At 39.0% G+C, this 22,050-nt stretch overlaps 1 protein-coding gene across 1 annotated transcript in view; it reads left to right on the forward strand.

Annotated features, from left to right (window-relative positions):
* Positions 1-1,352: 1,352 nt before the first annotated feature.
* The window catches only part of LOC135708507 (uncharacterized), a 42,175-nt gene continuing 21,477 nt past the window's right edge, over positions 1,353-22,050 (forward strand). Inside the window, exons 1-9 of the mRNA XM_065230625.1 lie at positions 1,353-1,704; positions 1,769-2,021; positions 2,078-2,204; positions 2,273-2,458; positions 2,541-2,961; positions 3,033-3,193; positions 13,804-14,176; positions 14,247-14,511; positions 14,588-14,714. Coding sequence (XP_065086697.1) covers positions 1,353-1,704; positions 1,769-2,021; positions 2,078-2,204; positions 2,273-2,458; positions 2,541-2,961; positions 3,033-3,193; positions 13,804-14,176; positions 14,247-14,511; positions 14,588-14,714 — 2,265 coding nt within the window. The remainder of the gene's footprint in view (positions 1,705-1,768; positions 2,022-2,077; positions 2,205-2,272; positions 2,459-2,540; positions 2,962-3,032; positions 3,194-13,803; positions 14,177-14,246; positions 14,512-14,587; positions 14,715-22,050) is intronic.

Raw genomic sequence — 22,050 nt, forward strand, 5'->3', positions numbered from 1 at the left:
CTGTATGACAGCTTTATATCAAAATGATTATCATTTGAATCGGCACCACTGTTTTCATCCATTGAATTTGATTGGTTTTGCTTTTGGAAGCAAATGTCAAAAACGCCCATGACAAACATTACTCGCGAAGATGGCAAATCAACAACAAATGAAGTCAAGCGAGAGAAGCGATAATTCTCCACCACCACCCGAAATAATTTGCGTTCTAGAGCGTGAAATATACGAAATTATTGCTGTAGTCAATAATAGTGTATTACACAAATAATTTCGATAGCAAAACAGTGTCAAACTTATTGAAATTTATTGCTCAATGTCTCGCCATGCTTCAACTAAAAGCCTTGCGATGTTGTTCAATGTCACTTGAAAACATGTGACCTGGGTAGGAATATAATATGGTCATATTCTGAATAACATATCACAAGGCTTTCAGTTTGAACAAGGCTGTTTATATTTATTCAAATCAATTTTCAGCAAAAATTAAATCCAAGGATAAATTATTTAAAGTTTAAGTGATAGATTTTTAACATCAGTATGGTTGACATTTCGAGTTCAAAGCACAGCACATCAAAAACAATGTGCAATACAATCTAAAATGAAGTGATTTGCTGTAGATTTCATCATGCTTCGATATGATCTCTTCCAAGGGATTTGCACATCGAATTGCAATGTTTGGCAAGTAGTGCAAACAGCAAATCATTTTACATGAACATGATGTCCTTTCACCGTGTAGTGCACTGTGCAACGCGGGCAAGATAGTCGTCATCATTGACATCACCGTTCCACTGAACCGTTACCAAGAAGAAACTCATGGTCACAAAATCTCCAAACACTGTCCATTGGCCGTGGAGTTGAAGGAATTGTGGGGATTGGTAGGATTGATCAAAACAATCAAGTACAGCTTTAATGCGCACCCGATTACACATGCAGATAATTAATTAATCGCAACTTTTGTCGTTATTTCTGTTCTCAAAACGGTGCAGCTCAAGCGACACGACTCAACCGACCTACATGGCGTTGAATGTAAAATCGTTTCCAAGTGAGACCACACCAAGCCAATGATACTGATTTTATGAAATATGCACTGTTATGCTAGCAGACCAATGCGATTCGACCTTTGCATCCGCTTTACACATTTTCTTCGCTGACTTCATTCTCTAATTTAGGAAACTGTCATTGTCATGGTCATTGTCATGGCGGTGAAACTTTTGGAGCTAGATAATCATCACGCAAGCATGAAGTTTAGCTATTGGTGTTACTAAAGCTTCGCAAGTGTACTAAAAGACAGTTGGATTTAAACTCTCGATCTAATCACTTAGATTGGAGCACGTATTCTAGTAAATCGCTCGGCCAAGATGATCCTTTTCTTGCTGCTAATCAGCGTCGTATTGGCGTACTTTGTGATCCGAAATCACTTCAGAAGAAGACAATCATTTGCCAACGACCTGCCGCAGGATGTTCCGGAGAAATCATTTCTAGGCTTGAACTACACGCTGCTGAACCTAAATGATGAAGAACGATTCGAGCTGTTGAACAAGATTTTCCTGCAACATGATCGACTGTTCCGGATGACGATTGGCCCTATGTTGCTTCTGGGCGTTAGTCATCCAGATCTGGTGCAGAAAGTCCTGTCCCATCCGGATTGTCTGGAGAAACCCTACTTCTATGACTTTGTGAAATATGATCAGGGAATCTTTTCTGCGAAATGTGTGTTTAAAGAAAATATTAGTTTTTTCGGAAAGTTGGTTTATTGATTTGTGGTTAATTTTAGTCAAGCTGTGGAAAAGCCAACGGAAGGCGTTGAATCCGACGTTCAATATGCGGATTCTGCATAGTTTTATGCCGATTTTTGTGCAGAGCAGCCGAAAGATGGTGAATGAATTGGACCAGTGCAAGGCTGGTGAATCCATCAACATGTTCAAGTATACGTCCCGTTGTGCGCTGGAGATGGTTTGCGGGACGACGCTTGGTACTGATGTGTTGGAACGGGACGGAAAGGATGTGTTTCTGGAATCGCTGGAACAGTGAGTTGTGAATGAGTGAACATGATTTCATAAGAAATGATGGTTTTTTCGTGCAGATTATTTACCTGTGTGTCGAGACGCATGCTGAGCATTCACCTTTACTCGGATATGATCTATATGTTGACTCCGCATTATTGGATAGAACGTAATGCTCGAAGACAGTGCAGAATATTCACCAAAAAGGTAGAACGCTTTCTTGTCGTTTCTTTTTCGCGGTAGCTACATTTAACGGAATTATTCTGATTCTATAGATTCTTCAGGAAAAGAAGGAAGCCAGACATGTTTCAGCCCCCACATCTCCCTCGGATTCTGACCCCGAGGCGGACGATTTCAAAAAACCTCAAATTTTTATCGAACAACTTCTCTCCACGAAGGAGAGCAGCCGACCGTTCACCGATGAGGAAATTTTCCAAAACGTTTTTGTAATTATGGTCGCGGTACGTTCTCTGATACTTCAGCCATTTTCTGCATCAAACTAACCGAACATCTCTCTCTCTCTCTCTCTCTGTAAATTCAAAGGGTAATGACACATCTGGACTGGCGACGGCTTACACCTGCCTCTTCTTGGCCATGTATCCGAACCTGCAGGAGAAGGTCTACACCGAAATCATGGAACACTTTCCAACCGAGGACGCTGAAATCAACGGCGAATCGCTCAAACAGCTTGAGTACACGGAAATGTTCATCAAGGAGGTGTTGAGACACTGCCCAGTGGCAGCCAACATTGCTCGGGAGTGTATGAAAGACATCGTAGTGGATGGCGTTCGCATTCCGGCTGGGAATCTATTTATCTTCACATTTTGGGCCATGCACCGAAGGAAGGATATCTGGGGACCGGATGCAGATAGGTTTGACCCAGATAATTTCCTTCCCGAACGTTGTCGGAATCGGAATCCAAATGCCTACATGCCGTTCAGTGCGGGTGCGAGAAATTGTATCGGTGAGATTTTAGAGTGGGACAATTGTTGTGGAAATGGGTAATTGAATATTAATTCCGATTTACTATTTTAGGTGCACGATACGCAATGATTAGCATAAAAGTGATGCTTGTTTACATCGTGCAGCGATTCAAGCTGCATACGACATTGAAACACGCTGAGTTGAGGTACAAGTTTGGAATCACGTTGAAGCTGTCAACGAATCATTTGATTCAGCTCGAGAGGCGAAAAAATGCTTATTAAATGTAAGGACTGTTCAAGTTATAAAACGGAAACAAACTTTCAGTTACAACGTTTTTGTTTGCCTACTTAGCTTTATGCTTTCTTCGGCAAGCAACTTAGAATAAATAATTATCAATAAATGTGAAACAGCATGTAGTTTTTACAAAACTTTAAATCACATGTGCTCAAAATGCAATTTTGGAATTTTTGTCAAACCAGATTTTTTTTTAAATCAGCCAATTGGGCTTCTTAAGCATTTTACGTTAAGTTATTTGTAGTTCTTGTCTGACTGAGGATGACACTTAGAACACTCTTGGTTCCTAGGGTCTTGGTTATCCCTCTTGGAAGTCTCTAGAACTCCTTTTTGATTCTCCAACACCTTCTGGTTGGTTGTTCTAGAACCACAATGATGATTCATTCCTGACAGTCTTCACGGTACAACATGTGTGTAAAGTAAACGAATGTTTTGCACTAACTTGTTCTCCGCTTGTTATGTGCGAATATGTTCAACCCCAGTTGTACACAAGTTTGAACTCAAGTACAATGCATTGCAATGAACAGGTTTATACCCATGTGAAAACTCATGCGCTTATGCTCATATGACAGACGGCTTGCATAAAGAGCATGTAGCCTTTGCTCCATGCTGTAAATATTAAATTAGTCATAAATAAAATTTGCACGAAATAGATCTAATCCATACGCCAAAAACTATGCCAGTAGCGAAACGACACTAGCTGATTTACGTTAAAATTGGAATGCCTCGCGAGTAACGCCACTCGACCTTGCGTAGTTTCTCCCAAGGCCGAATCCAGGGAAACCTTCGGGAAATTTAGGGAAAGAGAGAGTGTGGCTACACCCGACTTTGAACGAAGGGCCAACGATCAGAATAATCTCTCGCATTACCGATCTCGTTCGAAGAAGTTCGCGGGAAAATCGAACTTCCGTTAAGTTCGGCCGAGGTCACTTTCCCTAATCTGAGGGTCACGGTTTCGCTTCACTTTCGTCCGAACCGCAGCTTACAGTGGAAGTGTGTCGTTTTGTTCGCGTTAATGTATAGTCTTGTATAGTGAGTGAAAACAACGTGGTTTTACTTTGTATTTAAATTCTAATTTATCGTTGATTGTTTAGTTATAGCAAATCATAAGCTAAATGTAGTGTGCGGCATAGGTTAGATTTTGTGTGCATAGAAAAACAATCTAGGCCAGGTAATGTGCTCGTCCAACAACATTTGTGCTTTGTGCTGAATATTAATTTCAACAGCCGACGACTACATCCAACTTCCGACGACATCACCTGCTTTCCCGGGGCGAAAGATCCCGGCAACCGTCACCTTGTCCGGTGGGAAGCGATTAAAATTCTCATCGCGTATCGGGGCTTGGTGGATACCAACTGCCATTGTTGGAGAGATCACCGTCCACCCACGTGGAAATCGTTGGCCGTCCAACGGTCGAACATCACCGTCGCTGCCGATAACAGCAGCGCAGCAAACAACAGCCATAAAAACCAACTGGTGAGTCCGTTCCAATTTCTTTGTTGAGTGTGGCGTCCGGCGAGGGCGCCAGCAAGACATTACACTTCGAATAAAGTGGGGAGTTACGCCTTACGCCTTTTACTGAAAATTGCCGAACAGTGGCATAGCAAATGTTCCGAGTCTTCCTTTTCTATGCCACAGAAGCGACATACATCATCTTGAAGTTTTCTAATCAGCTTCAAGTGATAACGGCTCGGACAATGACCTGTATATATGCTATGATCTTTCTTAGAAAGTTCCAAGATTTTGTGGGTTACAGAATTTTTGGATTAATGAATCGCTTTGACTGCCTAGCAATGGAAGTGTTCTTCCAGTTTTCCTCCACTTTTGAAGATTCCCACGCTTTTAGCTCCATTCTAAGAGATGCAGCCGTAGGCGTAGAGATGAACTAGCCAACGGCTAAAAATCTCTCTAATAAATTTAAAAAAAAAAAAAAAAGATTCGCCGATAAGCCACACAAGGGCTCTGGCCCTATGAACTTATGAGAAAATCCGAGTCTTGCTAGTGCATCAGCTCTTTCACTTCCGTCAATCCCGCAATGACCAGGAATCCAATATAAGTTGACTTGATTCTGACAAGACAATTTTTGAAGTGATTGAACACACTCCCAGACAAGTTTGGCCATCTGACTATAGGAACCAACGTGTCTATCTCTGGGACTGGACTCCTGCTCCCACTTGATTGTTCAATCTTGAACCATCTGTATAAAAAACAATCGATCCTGGACGAAGAATCGGACCACCAAATTGCCATGAATTACGCCCAGGGTCAAATACTTGAAAAAGTCGATTGAAATTGTATCTCTTCTCCATGCAGTCTTCGTTGTTCTTTACTAGAGAGTTGATACTAACAGTTTTTAGAATCCTAAGATTTCCTCTAAGGTCTCCTTCAAAGAGTTTCACTGACCTTGTAATCCTTAGAGCTCTAATTGTAAAAATTGATGCAATGGTAGCATACAAAGCCAAGCATTCAATGCCTTCGATGGTGTACTTCTCATTGCACCTGTTATTGAGAGAGGTGATAACCTTTGGAGTTTTTCAAACTTTCTCTGATCAATACTCTTTTTTGTTTTTGGCCACCAGACCAATGCACCATAAGTAACCCTGGGTTTCACAATTGCCGAGTAAATTCTATGGATCATTTTCGGTTTCAGTCCCCACTATTTACCGAATGTTCTTTTGCATAGCCATAGATCATTAGTAGCTTCGTTTATTGCCTGCTCTAGATGCATGTTCCAATTAAGTTTACTATCAAGGATTACTCCAAGATATTTGACAGCATTAGAAAGTTCTAAAAGTGTGCCTTTCAATCTTATGATGTCTGAGGTAAATTTCTTCCTTCGCGTAGATGGCACAATAGTACTTGAAGAAGGATTTTTTTTGTTTATTAATTTATTTGATAAGGCTCAAACGAATTAACATTACAGAGCCGAGGATTCTTGATCACTATACAATACATCTTAAAACTATAGTCAAAAGGTACAACACAATAAACACTTTATCTTCCGTTATCCAAAAAGCCTCCTCCATCAGAACTGGAGCCACTTCCTGTGGTTTCATTGTATGGCAGTTACGCCATCGTGGGGCAAAGCGCTTCCATTGCAGCAATGGACGTAAAACGTGGTCAACACTCACACACTCATCACGAAACGGTTGCTGTCCAAAGTCGACGAGGCATCGACCGAAAGAACTGCTGATGAAGAACAATGAGGAGGACCACACAATGGTTGCTGCCGAGAAAACAGGCGATCGCGTGGCACACATCGAGAGTGGCCTGCTTTTGTCGACAGCCGAGTGAACACTGAGAAGGATTTATGTTCAATCCTTCCCTATCACACTATGATGAGACAACATTTAAGGTAATTTGTATTCTGTTAGCGACAATCATATTTGCCACGTACAATTATGACTGTATCATCTGCGAAGCCAATTATTTCAAAGCATTGAACTATTAATTTTTTGAGAAGATCATCAACTATTAAAGATCACAATAGAGGTGATAGCACGCCACCTTGCGGGCATCCATAGGTTGCTCTTACACTGAGGAGTGAGCTTCCAAGGTTTGCTGATATTTCTTTTTTTGATAACATCTCATTGATCCAATTTACAATGCTTTGATCGAAACCACGTTTCATCGTAGCTGTAGTAATTGAATCGTGATATGAATTATCGAATGCACCTTCAATATCAAGGAATGCAGGAAGTGAAATTTTTTTGACTTCAAAAGATCTTTGTAGTTTTGTAATAACTATATGAAGTGCTGTTACTGATGACTTACCTTACTGGTATTCAAACTGATTTTTGCTCAGAGGATTTCTTACTAGATATGATGACTTTATGTGTTCATCTATTTTTTTTTTTTCATTATTTTTAGCATAATAGACTATAAGCTTACTGGGCTGAAGGATCTTGGTGAAGTTTTATCTTTTTTTGTTAGCCTTGGGGATAAACCTAGCCCGCACTTGTCGCCACACTGCCGGTATGTAGCTTAATATTTGGCTCTCTTGAAATAGCTTTTTTAGAATAGGAGTTAAAACCGCTTTTCCCTTCTGTGGTATTACAGCAATAATTCCATCCCTACCAGGTAACTTGAAAGGTTCAAAGGAGTAAATCGCACATTCAGCTTTTCTTTCAGTAAATGTTTTGTTGGCATAGGGGAAACATCAGGTCTTGTTCTGTCTAACTCAGTCGTTTCATTAAATATTTCATGAATAGTCGTCCTGGTTTCATCGATACCACTTGTTGTTGTCGTTGCGTTTTGGTCTTCGTTTGAATTGATAATAGAACATGGAAAATGCGTTCTCATCATCAGCTCTAACGTTTCATTTGTAGAAGTAGAAAAAGTACCATCCTCTTTTTTCAAAGTACCCAGCCCATTTTTTTTTTCATTTATCTTTATTAAAGAGACTTCCAGCCCTGGGCTGGTTCGTCTCCGTCCAGCCCATTGGAATGATCTCTAGCGAGTATTTTCTGCAACCTAGCAGTTGCTGGAGTATTTTCAATGTTCTCACATGTATGGCTCCAGTGTATCCTCTTTGATCTCCATATTTCCTGATTATAAGCGGTGAGGGATTTCTTATATTTTTCCCACTGTTTTGTTCGTTTAGCCCTGTTGAAAAGCTTCTTTTTACGAAGTTTCTGTAGCCTGTTGTTCCACCAAGGTACATCCCTGTTTGTAGAGCTTTCCTTTCCGATGCAACTCTCATAAAAGGCATGTTGGATCAATTCGGAAAGTTGTTAAGACCTGTTCTCGAATTCTTCACAAGTGTTTGACCTAATTACTAACGTGTCTCTTCCTGCCACTAGCTCTGAATCATATAACTCCAAGTCTGTTTTCCTAGGATCTCTAAAAATTCATGTGAGCTGTTGAACAACCTCATATTCAAATAATATTTGCTTTTGATCAGACAAAGATATTTCTTGGCATGTATTTTTGATTTTGTCCGAGATTATTGGACGACACATAGTCAAATCAAGAACTTCTTGTCTAATTGCATTTATAAAGGTTGTCATATATGTCTATGTCATTGTGAGAAATATAATCTAAAAGGTACTTACCTCTGGTATTCATTTCCGTGCTAGCCCATATCGGGTTCTGAGCATTTGCATCACAGCCAATTATTAATGCCTTATTTTGTTTCTTGCAGTATGAGACAAACGCCGCTACTTCTGATGGAGGTACATCTCTCAAGTCTCCGGGAAATTATCAGACGATCTTCAGCTTAATAATGTCCGTCGGAGACAATATCAAAGAACACGCGATCCTGCCATGAAAGTTATCTGGCGGGATTTGCAAAAACAAATTAAAAAGCGATTCTCTGCCCTCAGGAACAAAACCTTTGAAAATAATGTTTCGAAATTAGACCCGAGCTCCAAACCCTTTTAGAAATTCACAAAAAAATTGGATAAACCTCATAAGCCTATTCCAGCACTTAAAGAAGGTGCTAAAAATTTTATCACAAATGCGGAAGAAGCTCAAAAACTTGCTAAGCAGTTCGAGAGTTCCCATAATTTCAGTTTGGGTCTTACTAGTCCTGTTGAGAATCAGGTTGCTCGGGATTATCTGAATGTTTTCTCTCGGGAAAATATTTTTGATGATTCGTGGGGGACTGATTTGGACGAAGTAAGGTCTATAACTAAAAAGTTCCAGGTGATGATGGAATTTTCTATTTCCTCATCAAAAAACTCCCAGAGAGTCCCTTCTTGGTAAAATTAATGAACAGATGTTTCCATTTGGCATACTTTCCAAATAAATGGAAAAATGCAAAAGTTGTTCCATCTTTGAAGCCGGATTAAAATCCAGCTGTAGCGTCTAGCGTACAATTAGTTTGCTTTCTTCAATAAGTAAACTTTTTGAAAAGATAGTTTTAAATAGAATCCGATCAAACAAATCTGAAGGCTGCTCAACTGGAGTTGCTCTTCTATACATTGAAAAAGCATTCGACAGTGTTTGACATGAAGGTTTGATTGCTAAATTGAAAAAGTGTAATTTTTCACTCTATATTATGAAATTAGTTCAAAATTATTTAACTGACAGAACACTGCAGGTAAATTATCAACTACCTGTTAGAGCAGGAGTTCCTCAGGGTAGCATTTTTGGGTCTATATTGTATAACATTTTCACTTCGGACCTCCCTGATTTGCCTCAGAGTTCCCACAAATCTTTGTTCGCTGATGACATAGGCATTTCCCTAAAGGAAAAAGTTGTCGATTTATTTACAGCGAACTGCAGAAAAGTTTTGATATTTTCTCTTCTTATTTATAAAAATGGAAGATTCTCCCAATGCTTCCAAACACAACTTATAATATTTCCACATAAGCCTAGAGCTTCGTTTTTGAAACCAAGTAGTAGTCACATAGTCACTATGAACGGAGTTCCAATTTCTTGGTCAAGTCAAGTGAAATATCTGGGATTAGTACTTGATCAAAAATTTACTTTTAAAGATCACATTGAAAGCATTCAATCCAAATGTAACAAATCTCGATAACTTTTTTCAAAGGGACGTATCAGCTTTTGTAAACAATGCATTTGATCGTCAATTTGGTGTAACTGGTAGCTCGCCCACGCATGCTAACACTACCATCAGATAAGGCAAATTTTCCCCTACCTGCTAGTGGTGTTAGTAAGCGTGTGCGAGCTACCAGTTGCGCCAAATCGGCGATCAAATGCATTGTTTAGAAATCTGATACGTCCCTTTGAAAAAGTAATCGAAAAATATATAAAATGTTTGTATCCTCTGATAAACAGGAAATCCAAACTTTGCCTGACGAATAAACTTCTAATATTTAAACAAGTTTTTTGACCGGCCATGCTTTACGCTGTGCCAATATGGTCTAGTTATTGCACTACCAGAAAAAAAAGCCCTTCAAGTGGATTCAGAACAAAGTTCTGAAGATGATTTTGAAGTTACCTCCCTGGTACAGTACCACCGAGGTACCGTAAAACGGGGTAACATTGATAGTTTTTCAAAGTATAAAGGGGAAATGTCTCTAATGTTATTTTTTATTTTATTTTTATTTAATACATCCATCTGACAATAAGTCTTAATGAACCAGAAGCCATAACAAATACTAAATGTATCTGGAGTTAATAATACGTCTCTGGAATTGAGCAGCAGGTTCCCCAAACTCGAACAACTCTTCCACTGTAGAAAACGTGCGAATCATACTCGTAACAGGTTCATGTTGTCCAAAAGAAGAGCGGTGTGAGTCTTGACGCAATAGGAACGTTGAGCGTAGAAATCTGCTTGGCGCACGAAAGTTCAAGCAAGAGAGTAAGTGGGTAGAGTCAATTTCACCACTTAATAACTTCGCGACGAATGTTGCCTGTTGAATTTGTCGCCGTCGTTGTAACGTGTCCATGCTTAGCAAGCGACATCTCTCAGCATACGGAGGTAAGTTTAGTGGATCTCTCCAAGGAAGTTGTCTTAATGCTCGACGAATGAATGTTTTTTGGATACGTTCTATTCTGATGTTCCAGGAAAGTTGGTAGGGAGTCCAAACAACAGATGCAGTCTCGATAATCGGACGAACGAGTGAACAGTACAGTGCTTTTAAACAGTACGGATCCGAAAAATCTCTTGAGATTCTTGATATAAAACCAAGCTGACGATTAGCCTTAGTGATTACCATTGAACGGTGTAAGTCAAACGTAAATTTAGGGTCCAGCATTACACCTAGGTCGCTTACTTGTTCTACTCTTTCTAGTACAAATCCATCAATTGAGTAATCGAATACGATTGGCGTTCTTGTGCGATTAAATGTCATGACCACACATTTTGATATACTGACGGAAAGCTTGTTTAAGCGGCACCAATCAACAAATTGGTCTAACATTGCTTGGAGCTGACGGCAATCCTCGACGTTCTTGACAACAATGTATAGTTTGAGATCATCGGCGTATATGAGCACACAACCACTCGGCAAGAGGAGCGTCACATCGTTGAAGAAGATTGTGAACAGCAATGGTCCTAAATTGCTGCCCTGGGGAACACCGGAGGTTGCAGCAAATGGTGATGAAGTGCACGAACTCAGCTTGACACGAAGTGTTCTGTTGGAAAGATATGATTTCAGCCAATCAACCAAACCATCCGAAATTCCCAGGCGAGACATTTTCCGAAGAAGAATACCATGATCGATGCAATCGAATGCCGCTTTCAGATCGGTATAAACGGTATCAACTTGAGCCCTATTTTCCAAGTGATTTATACATGTTGAGGTGAACTCCAGCAAATTTGATGTAACTGAGCGTCCTGGCATAAATCCGTGTTGCGTTGCTGAAATGTAGCTCTTGACATGAAAGAAGATAGCATCGTTCACATTGATCTCGAATAATTTTGAAGCTGCAGATAGACTTGTTATGCCACGATAATTTGTCACGTCACGTTTGTCGCCCTTCTTATGGACAGGGAACATAAAGAAATGTCTCCATATTTCGGGGAAAACTCCTTGGTGCAACGAAGCGGTAAAGATGCGAGCTAGGGGATCAGCTAAAACAGCAACACAGCGGCAAAAAATGATTGCAGGTACACCATCAGGACCCGGTGAAACAGATTTCTTCAACTTCCTAACAGCTTTAACGACATACATATTGCTAACCACAAATGTACGCAAATCGATGAGACCCTCAGGAACATTGCAAGCTGCTCTTTCTACTTCATCTGCGTTGGCGGCTGAATCCGAAAAAAACAGAACTGAAGTGGCGGGAAAATAGATCACACGATTCGAGCATAGAAGTAGACTCCAAATCGCCAAAAAATACGGATGAAGGAATATTCGACGATTTTCGCTTGGAGTTCACAAACTTCCAGAAGCTCTTGGGATTTCTACGTAAATTGGTCTGGACACGCAAGACATATGACTTGTATAGGGTTGAATTAAGCTCACGATAGGCGTTGCAAGCGCGATGAAAGTTGCGTTTCGTTTCAGAAGTTCGATGTTGGCCTATGGATCTAAGATTGCACCCATCGCTAAAAATCTGCTATTTTTCAATTTTATCTTGATGAACGCGTCATTGGGACGTTACTAATGGATATTTTTGGTTGCTATTGAAAACTTAGTCGATTGCTGAATTTATGTATGGGTCCAAATTAGGGACAGTTAGGCCGACATTACCTGCATTTCCCCTATATAATCAGAAAACATCATAAGCCATAAGAATACAACATTGAATTTGTTATGGCTATATGGGAAATACATGTCATAAGTGATGGTTGGAGTGCTTTTTTTTCACGAAAAACAAGAAAATTGTTTTTAATACATTTCTAAAACAGTAGTGGTAAGCGTGATTGCCTCTCACCCCAGCAGGCCTGGGTTCAATCCCAGTCAGCGCCACCGGGATGTTCTCAGGAATAACATCTCTGTTCACGCAGGGAAGCAAAGCCGTTGGTCCCGGTTCATGAGTTGATGGGTCGATAGTTAGGGTCCAGGTGTGGGAGCTGCCTTCCTGGCACGTCGGTAGCATTGGTGCTCAGCACGGAAAACAAGATCGACGGAAAAAACAAACCAAAGGAAAAAAAAAAAAAAAAAAAAGGTTAGTATGTAACTGTAGTAGCTGGAACACCTGTTTTGATTTATTTTGGAACAAATAAAAAAAAATCTTATTATGGAAATAATTGGACCCTCAGCAAAACCAAATGTCGATGTTTTGTGGTTTTCTGAGTCCAATTTTATGCTTTAATGACTCATGAAAATTGTTTTTGCACGTGAATTTTCTTTGAAAAATAAAAATAAAAAACTGATTATTTAGATTTCTGATATGCTTTTCCAATATTTTTAGAAAATTCAAAACGTATTTTTTTTTCGGAGTGACAAACTTCCCCTTTACGTCATCAATGGTCGACAACGCATGAAACGATTTTTATCCATACACTGTCAAAATCATCACACACAAGTAAACTGGAAAATCGATTTTATTCGCATAATGAAACTTTCAAAATCAAGTTCTAGTGCAAAGATCTTCAACATTTTGCAGATTTTGATGAAAATATCCCGAATAAAAATACTCGATTTTTAGCCATACTGCTAAGAAAAGTGACGTACTTAAAGATGCATAATTTTATTTTCTATTTCAAACTGCTGAATTAGAGATTTACAAACTGAAATTTTGTCTGTTAGCTTAAGACAAGTTGTATTACTAAAATACAGTTACCCAAAGCCCAATTCAAAAATGTTGTCTTACAATTCGCTACAATTCCCACTAGGGCCAACCTTGGCTCACCGACCCTTATTATCGATTGGAAATAGGATACATAAGCTCCAATTAAATCCTGCAAATTGGAATAACTCGATCAACAGCTTTCGAAAACATAAACTGGATTCTGATTCTTGACTGCACCTTTCCACACATTAAGATCGATGGCTGTCGGTCAGTTAACTTCGCAATTTAAGTTTCTAGGCATTCGCAGAAGGAGGTACGTCCAAACCCTTTTTCAGGCGGGGAGTGAATGTTACTTTGGTGAAACGATTACCTTGAAAACCAGTATTCTTAAAACCATCCTCCAGCATACCTGGAGAACAAGCAAAGCCGAGAAGATACTTTATTTTTTTGTTGTGCTCTGTCGCTTCAGTTGCAATTGTGCAGTTAACGGGTTACAACTGATTGTGAGAAAATGCTTTCAACTTTATTTTTATTTTTGGTGACTGTTTTGGGTTTGTGTTTTCTGTGGGTTCACCATTGGTGCAAGTATAAATCATTAGCCAAGGTACCAACGGTGCAGCCATGCTATCCCGTGCTGGGAAATGCTCCCATATCGTTCTGGAAAAGTGAGGAGCAAATTTTCCAGATGGTTCTGCAAGAATGTATGAAATTCGATCGATTTTTCAAAGTTTGGGCCGGACCCAGACTGGTACTGGCTACCTGTCATCCGGATTTAATCCATCAAATCCTCACTCACCCGGATTGCATCCAGCGGCCTTTTTTATACAAATTCACCGGATTTACGCAAGGCATTTTCTCTGCCGACTGTAAGTTTTCCTACAAGTGATCAGTGGCGAGCAAGAATTCTGATTTGATTCATTTTTGCACCTCTCTCAGGGAAGCTATGGAGAGTCCAACGCAAGGCATTGAACCCAGCCTTTAACACAATCGTTCTGAACAGCTTCATGTCCACCTTCGAGGAATGCAGTCAACGGATGGTTCAACGAATGACCGAAGTGATTGCTGATGGGGGCACTAATCTTTCAGTGAATATCCTCAAGTACGCATCACTCTGCACGCTGGAGATGATTTGCGCCACCTCGCTGGGCAGTGACGTGATGCAGTGCGAAGCGAAGGAAGACTTCGTCCACAGCATAGAAGTGTAAATGCAATGCGTGACAGTTTGATGGTGCTTTGAACCTTGATCACCATGTAGGTATGTTTTAATATTTTTGTAGGGCATTCAACTGCGCGTCGAGACGGATGGTGCGGCCGTTACGTTACTTAGATGTTATTTACCGCATGACACAGGATTACCGCGACCAACGGAAGGCTTGGAAAGTGATTTGTGAATTTTTCGTGAAGGTGAGCTTTGGTGATTGATATTTTATTTAATACCGTGTCAGCAGTAGCGGTAAGCAATGATGACGCTGTAATTACACAGCGAATGAGAACGACTCAATATGAGTTTAATTCACTCATAATCGACAAAAGTGCAGGAACTCAGCGATGAGTAAAATTTGTCTCATGGTTTCCCTGGCAATTGACGAAAATTTTATTCAGTCTCGGAGTAGTACCTGGGGCTTCCCTTAGCTCAGTCGGTAAAGGCGCAGCTACAAAGCAAGACCATGCTGGAGGCGGCTGGGTTCGATTCCCGTTCCGGTCTAGAATTTTTTCGTTTTGGAAAATTTCTCGACTTCCCTGGGCATAGAAGTATGATTGGACTTGCCACACAATCATATCAATGCAAAAATGGTACAGGCATCGAAACCTCTCAATTAATAACTGTGGAAGTGCATCAAGAACAATAAGTTGAGAGCACGCAATAAGCTAATATGCGATATGCAATAAGCTTGAAATGCGAAGAAGAAGAAGAAGTAGTACCAATAGACTGAGTGAATCCAACCTTTACTTTTCTCAAATTCGGGAATTTTTCCCTGGAAAATCCTGGAAAAACCTGGGAAAACATGAGGCAAATTTACTCATCGCTGAGTTCCTGCACTTTTGGCGATTATGAGTGAACTAAACTTAAATTTGAGTCGTTCTCATTCGCCGTGTACCTACTCGCTGGCGATGAGATTGGCTAGGTTTAGGATTCGGTCAATAATGATTTATTTCACACTCCAGACCAACGCTCTAGAGAGTGAGTTGTCTGTCGCTATGCTGCGTAAGCAGATTTCATACGGGGTGTTTGGTTTTGGGTTTTATTTATTTAATGATTTATCCCAAAGTAAGAGAAAAAATCCCCATAAAACATGGGGTCGGACATGACTGCTAAGTGAATTATTCAACATTCTATGTTATTTCTCATAACCAAATTTGGTTAACTATATTTCATCAATCTTAATGAAAAATATCAACAGAGCATTTCGCAGGTATTTGATCAATTGAAGGTATTTAGAATTATTCCTGATCAACCGACTTTCTTGCAAGAATATATTAAAGAAATGATTTGATTATTTAATAATTAGAAATCTGCAGAATAATGGTGCAGTTTCAAACCCCTTTGGATACGGTTGTGTTTTAAGCTTGTTCTCTGTTTTGTGGGTGCGATCGTTTTCATAGTTTTCGGATAAATTTGTGTTATATGTGTGTGATTGGTGGTTTTCTTGCCTTCCGGGAAGTTTTAGAATCGAGAAAGAAAACGTGACACATCATATTCGCAAGCATTAGAAGATATGTCACTATCTGGGTTGTTTTTTTTTCTCTCTCGGACCAGAAATTATTGGCATCGCGAGTAATTATTTTTAAATTTCAGTTTATTTACGCACTGCACGCAGTGATGCCACATGCACCGATTAATCTATAGTCATTCAGATTTTTTTTTAATATTTGGCTACAGATATCTGTATAAACAGATTACAAATTTTTGAAAAATATACAGATTTTTCATATTTTCAAATTTAGTGAATATATTTGGTATTGTTTTTTTTTTTTTTTTTAAATTATTTATTCATTCCAATAAATAATCGTTTCTTCCTTTTGAGAAGCTTGAATTTAATCTGAACATCAAAACCAAATCGTATTTTTCACTAAATAAATTAATGTTGTTTAAGCTTCGAATGGAATTGGAATCTTTCAAATAGACTTCTTATGTTTCTTTCTATTTGATTAATTAACATGGTGACAGATAGATACGAAACTTAATTAAATGTATTTGTTGTCAAATCAGGCAACAAGCCATTTTATAAAACCCACAAAGTGGTTGATAACAGTTTGTGAGCCGAAGAGTCAACTGGATATTTTTATGTTGAAAAACGTAATTACAGAAATAAAAAAATATTGCATGCAATTCGACTAAACTTTCTGTAAAAGTTCTGTGTTATGTCCAATGTCCAGTTAAAGGTTTTCGTAGCCTTAGACATAAAAAAAATCAAACACTGGGGAATTGTGATAGTTACTTCATTAGGGAATTTTCAGTCAGAAGCAGATTTGTCTCTTTAAACTGATATTTTTTTTATCCTTAATTTGTTGTTCGTCTATCTTGTTTTCCGTGCTAAGCACCAATGCTACCGACGCCAGGGAGGCAGTTCCCACACCTGGACCCTACGTATCGACCCATCAACTCATGAACCGGGGACCAACGGCTTTACTTCCCGTGATCAGAGATGTTATGTCTCAGAACATCCCGGCGGCGCCGACAGGGATTGAACCCAGGCCTGCTGGGGTCAGAGGTTATCACGCTTACCACTACACCACAGGCGCCGCTAAAAACTGATACTTAATGTTTTGTATTTTCAGACAGTAGAAGAGATACAAAACACTTTAAAAATCAATATTGCAGGATTTCAAGATTTTTAAAATAGACGAATTCTGTAGAAAGCAAATTTTGGTAATTTTTCATGATTCAAAAATTGAACAAGCTCCTTCTGTACTATGAATTTTCTCAATAAAGATTTAGTTAAATCCGCACTGTGACCATAATACAGAAATTATACAGCTTTTTTAACAGAATTTTGTCCGCCAGATACAGATTAAAAAGATTTTTTGCGATGAAAATACAGATTTAGATTCGAAGAAATGTGGCATCACACACTGCAAGGTGCGTGAAAGACCTCGGCACAATCGGTGCTGATGATGGTTCGCTTGCAACTATTTTTGCAAAAAATTAAGTGTTTTAGAACCAATTGATGTCGGCGCCGGTGGTGTAGCGGTACGCGTGACAGCTTTCTCACCCCAATGGGTCTGGTTTCAATCCCAGCCGAGGTCGGTGGAATTTTTCTGAGGCATAAAAATCTCTGGTCACGTCTTCTTTCGGAAAGGAAGTAATGCCGTTGGTCCCGGCCCATGTGTGTTGAATGGGTGCGATATCGAACGCAGATGTGGAAGCTGCCTTCCTGCATATTCGATTACCGTCAATGGATGGTAATCGATGTCCGTCGGTGATTGGCACTAGATTGCGGAACAGAGAACGACGTTAAATAAAAACAGGAAAGAACGAAATTGATATCGAAAGTGTGCCAAAAGTGCTTCTGAACGTGTCTCGCAGTTGGGTGTGGTGAAATTCGTGAATCCGGGGTTGATTTTCAGTGAAAATTCCGTATCACAAAATTGCTCACCGAGTTCCCTTTTTTTGCCGTTCGACGACGACGGATTTGCGAGAGAAAAATAAGCATCGGGAGTGTGCACCAGGAAATATTGATTTGGTGAGTACGTTCCAGTTGAAGATTGTTCTTATACATTTCTCGATTGCATTTTCGACGGGACGTCCGGAGAGCTTTGAGATTTGGGCGTTGTTGCTTCGGGGGAGCAATCGAGATTTATTTTCATCGTTCCCATTTGTCAGAGGGATGACCTCGATCGTATGAAGCATGTTCATTGAGTTTTTACGGTTAGGTGTCTACGAATATTCCATTATGATTTTTTGACGTGGAACTACGTCTTTGTCGACTATACTGGGGTGCAAATCAAAAAATATGTATGGTGAAATAGTGTTAGGTTTTGAACGCTTGTAACTCTGTCATTTATATATGAAATTAAAATCCAAATACGCCAATCGATAGGATATTAGATCACGAACCTGCTGAAATAAATATTTTTCCAATTTTCCGTAATAAAACTTTTGAAAAAATGTGCAAATGATTATTTTATCACTGTTTTTATGAAATAAGTGTTTTTCCCCAAACCCAGTCATCAGAATCGAGTACCACTTGGTTGCAAATCGTTCTGAAAAGATAGAAAACAGCACTGCTGTCGCGCTTCTGCTCATTACCGCTTCGGATGGCGCGGCGCATGGTCCTGCAGTAAGCAGGAGCAAGTCAGTGGTTAAAGGTGATTTGGGTCCGGTTCAACTAAGGGGCTATTCATTAACTACGAGGGGTAGGGAGGGAGGGTGCAAGAGTCCAAAAATTATCTACGTAGTTAATAAATAGCCCCTTGTACGAAACGCGGAAAAGTTATTTATGAAAAATACCCTCCCTTCCCCTCCCATATAACAACAAACTGAACCTGAACTACAATGTTGTTAAAAAAAAGTTTAATTCCGTAAATTTTTTTACCACCTTCCAATTTGGGAAAAAAGAATCGCTCACAATATTTTAATATTATTCTGTGGATGATTTACCACCAACTGACTGTAAAACATATCTGGTACCTCTATATATGTATTTAGATAAACATCCGAAGTCCATCCTTTTTTTACATATTCTGCACAAAAGATACTTTCTGCCCCGTTCCATTCATAGAAAAACGGTGGGAAATTCTGCCAGGGGCGGGGCTTACAAAATATGTTTTGTGCAGAATATGTAAAGAAGAGAAAAAAGCTCTATTTACTTTCCAATTATCGCAATTACTCAGGAATGCTTGTGTGATTACGAACCCACGTTTCAATAAAATCCTATTTTGAGAACATTGTTCATTCTTTAGTATTATTAGAAACGAGAAAGATAGGCTTTTTCACCAAAGACACCTTTTTCATGTCCATATATAATATTCATAGAAAAAACACTGCATACATTTAGCAGCAGTGAGAAAATGGCATAAATAGGTAGAAACGCGTGTTGAAGTTGAAACGGTAGATGTAGTTGTTAGCGGAAGTGAATAATCATTGAGATTATGTCTAATATAGTTTGCGGTAGTACACAATGCCTCTCAAACATAATTATAGTGAATATTCACTTCCACTAAGAAATATACGTACTGTTTCAACTTGCACCGGTGTTCCTTAACTATGATGTTTACTATCAAAACCTTAAACAGGTGGAGAACCTGTATACGAGCTTTTGCTCTGACTTTGAAATTAAACAGCTGAATCCCCTAATTTTCAATTAATGTTGCACTAAGCACCTACTTATTGGAAACCAAACGTTTAATTTGAGAAAAGTCACAAAATTCTATTTTGCAATCATTCTACGAACGAGCTGTAAAGTACATAATGATGATGCATGGTAATTTTATGTTAGGGTTGTCCTCCAAATTGGATAACAAAGAGGTGCTTAAACCCCGTATGATCGATATACCCTTTCCTCCCCTACTTCGTTGACATATGAACCAACATTTTGTTCAATATTTAAAGTACCGTCTGTTGCGTTATCATAAAATGCAATTTCTCTTTCTTCTCTGCTTCAGAAACCTAATTTAAAACTAATGCTGGAGCTACTGAAAAAAAAATTACCGTATTTTTGACAATTGTTTTATCCCACAACCTGCATGGTGCTTTTGTGTACTATACTGCCGTTCTACGCATATCTGTCCCATGTTACTTTTGGACGTTTTTCACTTTTGTCCATAAAACAGTACTTTTGTAGGTAAACTTTCGAATGAAAATATAAAAACATGTTATTTGTTTTGGGTTTATTTAAAAACAACATCAAGTCTAATTGTCCCATGTTGAAATTCTACGCATAGCTGTCCCACAAAGATTTTTTTACTGAATCTTTTATTAACGCATCGATTTGAGTGCACGAAACAGGATTTATATGATCAAAAGAAACTCAATGAGTCATTTCGGGAAGTAGAAGTTTTATTTTATGATCAAAAATAGAAGTAGAACCTTTATTTTATGATGAAAAATATTAAAAGAAACGGGAATTCATATTGAAACACCAGATTGTAGTTCAGATTTCAAACTGTGCATTATTAGAGTAATAATAATCAATTGATAAGAAGCAGTGTAATGATCTTAAAATAAGACAAAAGACAAAATAACGTGATTTAAAATTTAATTGTATGTAGCAACGATGTATAAACATCTTCCAATATTGACATGATTAAAAAAGTACGTGTTATTGTCTAAAACAACTCGAAGCAACGCAGTTAACAATGATGGCACTTTCTGTCACTTAATGTATTAATTCATCTAGTTGATAGCTGCTACCATATTTTGTAGATAACATAAGGATCCTGTAGACTGATTCAGAATATCCGTTGTCGTATAGTCCTTTCGTTAATTTAGTCGATGTAATGTTCTCAATATACTATCGTGGATGCATTTGGTTGAATATAATGAAATCCTTACTGTGTATGTTAACTTTTCCAAAGTCTTTCTGTGTAAATTTGTAATTGTAATTGTAATTTATTATCGTAACGTTAGCCTGTCGGTTACACCATTGCTCAGGTCAAGGAAAACACAACATTTGATTTTTAACATCGAAGTCCACATTCTTATTGTGTTCTTCCCAGAGCATTCATCATTTGTTTCTCAAGATGCCCATACTTATAGGCTTTATAGATGTAAAAAAAAACGACGATTGCCGCAATGTCAAATCACTTATTGTTGGTTTCAGTTAATGATGCAAACCTATGTAAACTATCCACTTTCAAAACTTCGCGGAGAACTCAAGCACGCTCATGTAAACACAACCACAACCACAATAGTAAAGACGTCAAACGCAACGTGGCCATCAAAGCAACACGAAAAGTGTTAGTTCTTAGTGGGACTGATATGCGTAGAATTTCCTACTTCATTGCAAATTTCTCGGCATAACAGTCTCACTGAATTGTTTTCGTATAAAAATAGATTTGACTTATTTCATTGAAGGTAATTTCTGTAGTTTTCACTAAAACAAATTGATTCTGTTGAAATGTGAACAATACACTAACTTATTTTAACTTATATTTCTTCCAATGAGCAGAACTGATGCGAAACATTATTCGCGATTTTCTCAGATGTTACTTTTAGAACATGGGACAGATATGCGTTTCGGAGACGAGCCAGCCAACGGCTGAAAGTCTCCTTAATAAAGATTTAAAAAAAAAGATATGCGTAGAACGGCAGTCAGTATACTGAGGTGCAAATCAACAAAAAACGAAATAGTGTCAGTTCTTATTGCAGTCGATTTTTTTTTCCTTTGGTTTGTTTTTTTCCGTCGATTTTGTTTTCCGTGCTGAGCACCAATGCTACCGACGTGCCAGGAAGGCAGCTCCCACACCTGGACCCTACCTATCGACCCATCAACTCATGAACCGGGGACCAACGGCTTTACTTCCCATCCAAAGGAAGGCGTGCTCAGAGATGTTATGCCTCAGAACATCCCGGCGGCGCCGACTGAGATTGAACCCAGGCCTGCTGGGGTGAGAGGTAATCACGCTTACCACTACACCACCGGCACCGTTAACAGCGAATTTGTAACTTACCATTTGTCTTACGAGTTCGTGTTTGACGGAAAGTCGTACAAGCTACGAATTATGATATGATGGAGGAATTTGAAATTTTTCGAAATTTTTCGATCTACCCGAAGGCGTCTCCAACGAACAAATCGCA

This window comes from Ochlerotatus camptorhynchus, unplaced genomic scaffold (assembly GCF_037179485.1).
Source record: "Ochlerotatus camptorhynchus isolate MF236.1 unplaced genomic scaffold, CSIRO-AGI_Acam_v1.1 ptg000031l, whole genome shotgun sequence".
In the NCBI taxonomy this organism is placed as follows: domain Eukaryota; kingdom Metazoa; phylum Arthropoda; class Insecta; order Diptera; family Culicidae; genus Ochlerotatus; species Ochlerotatus camptorhynchus.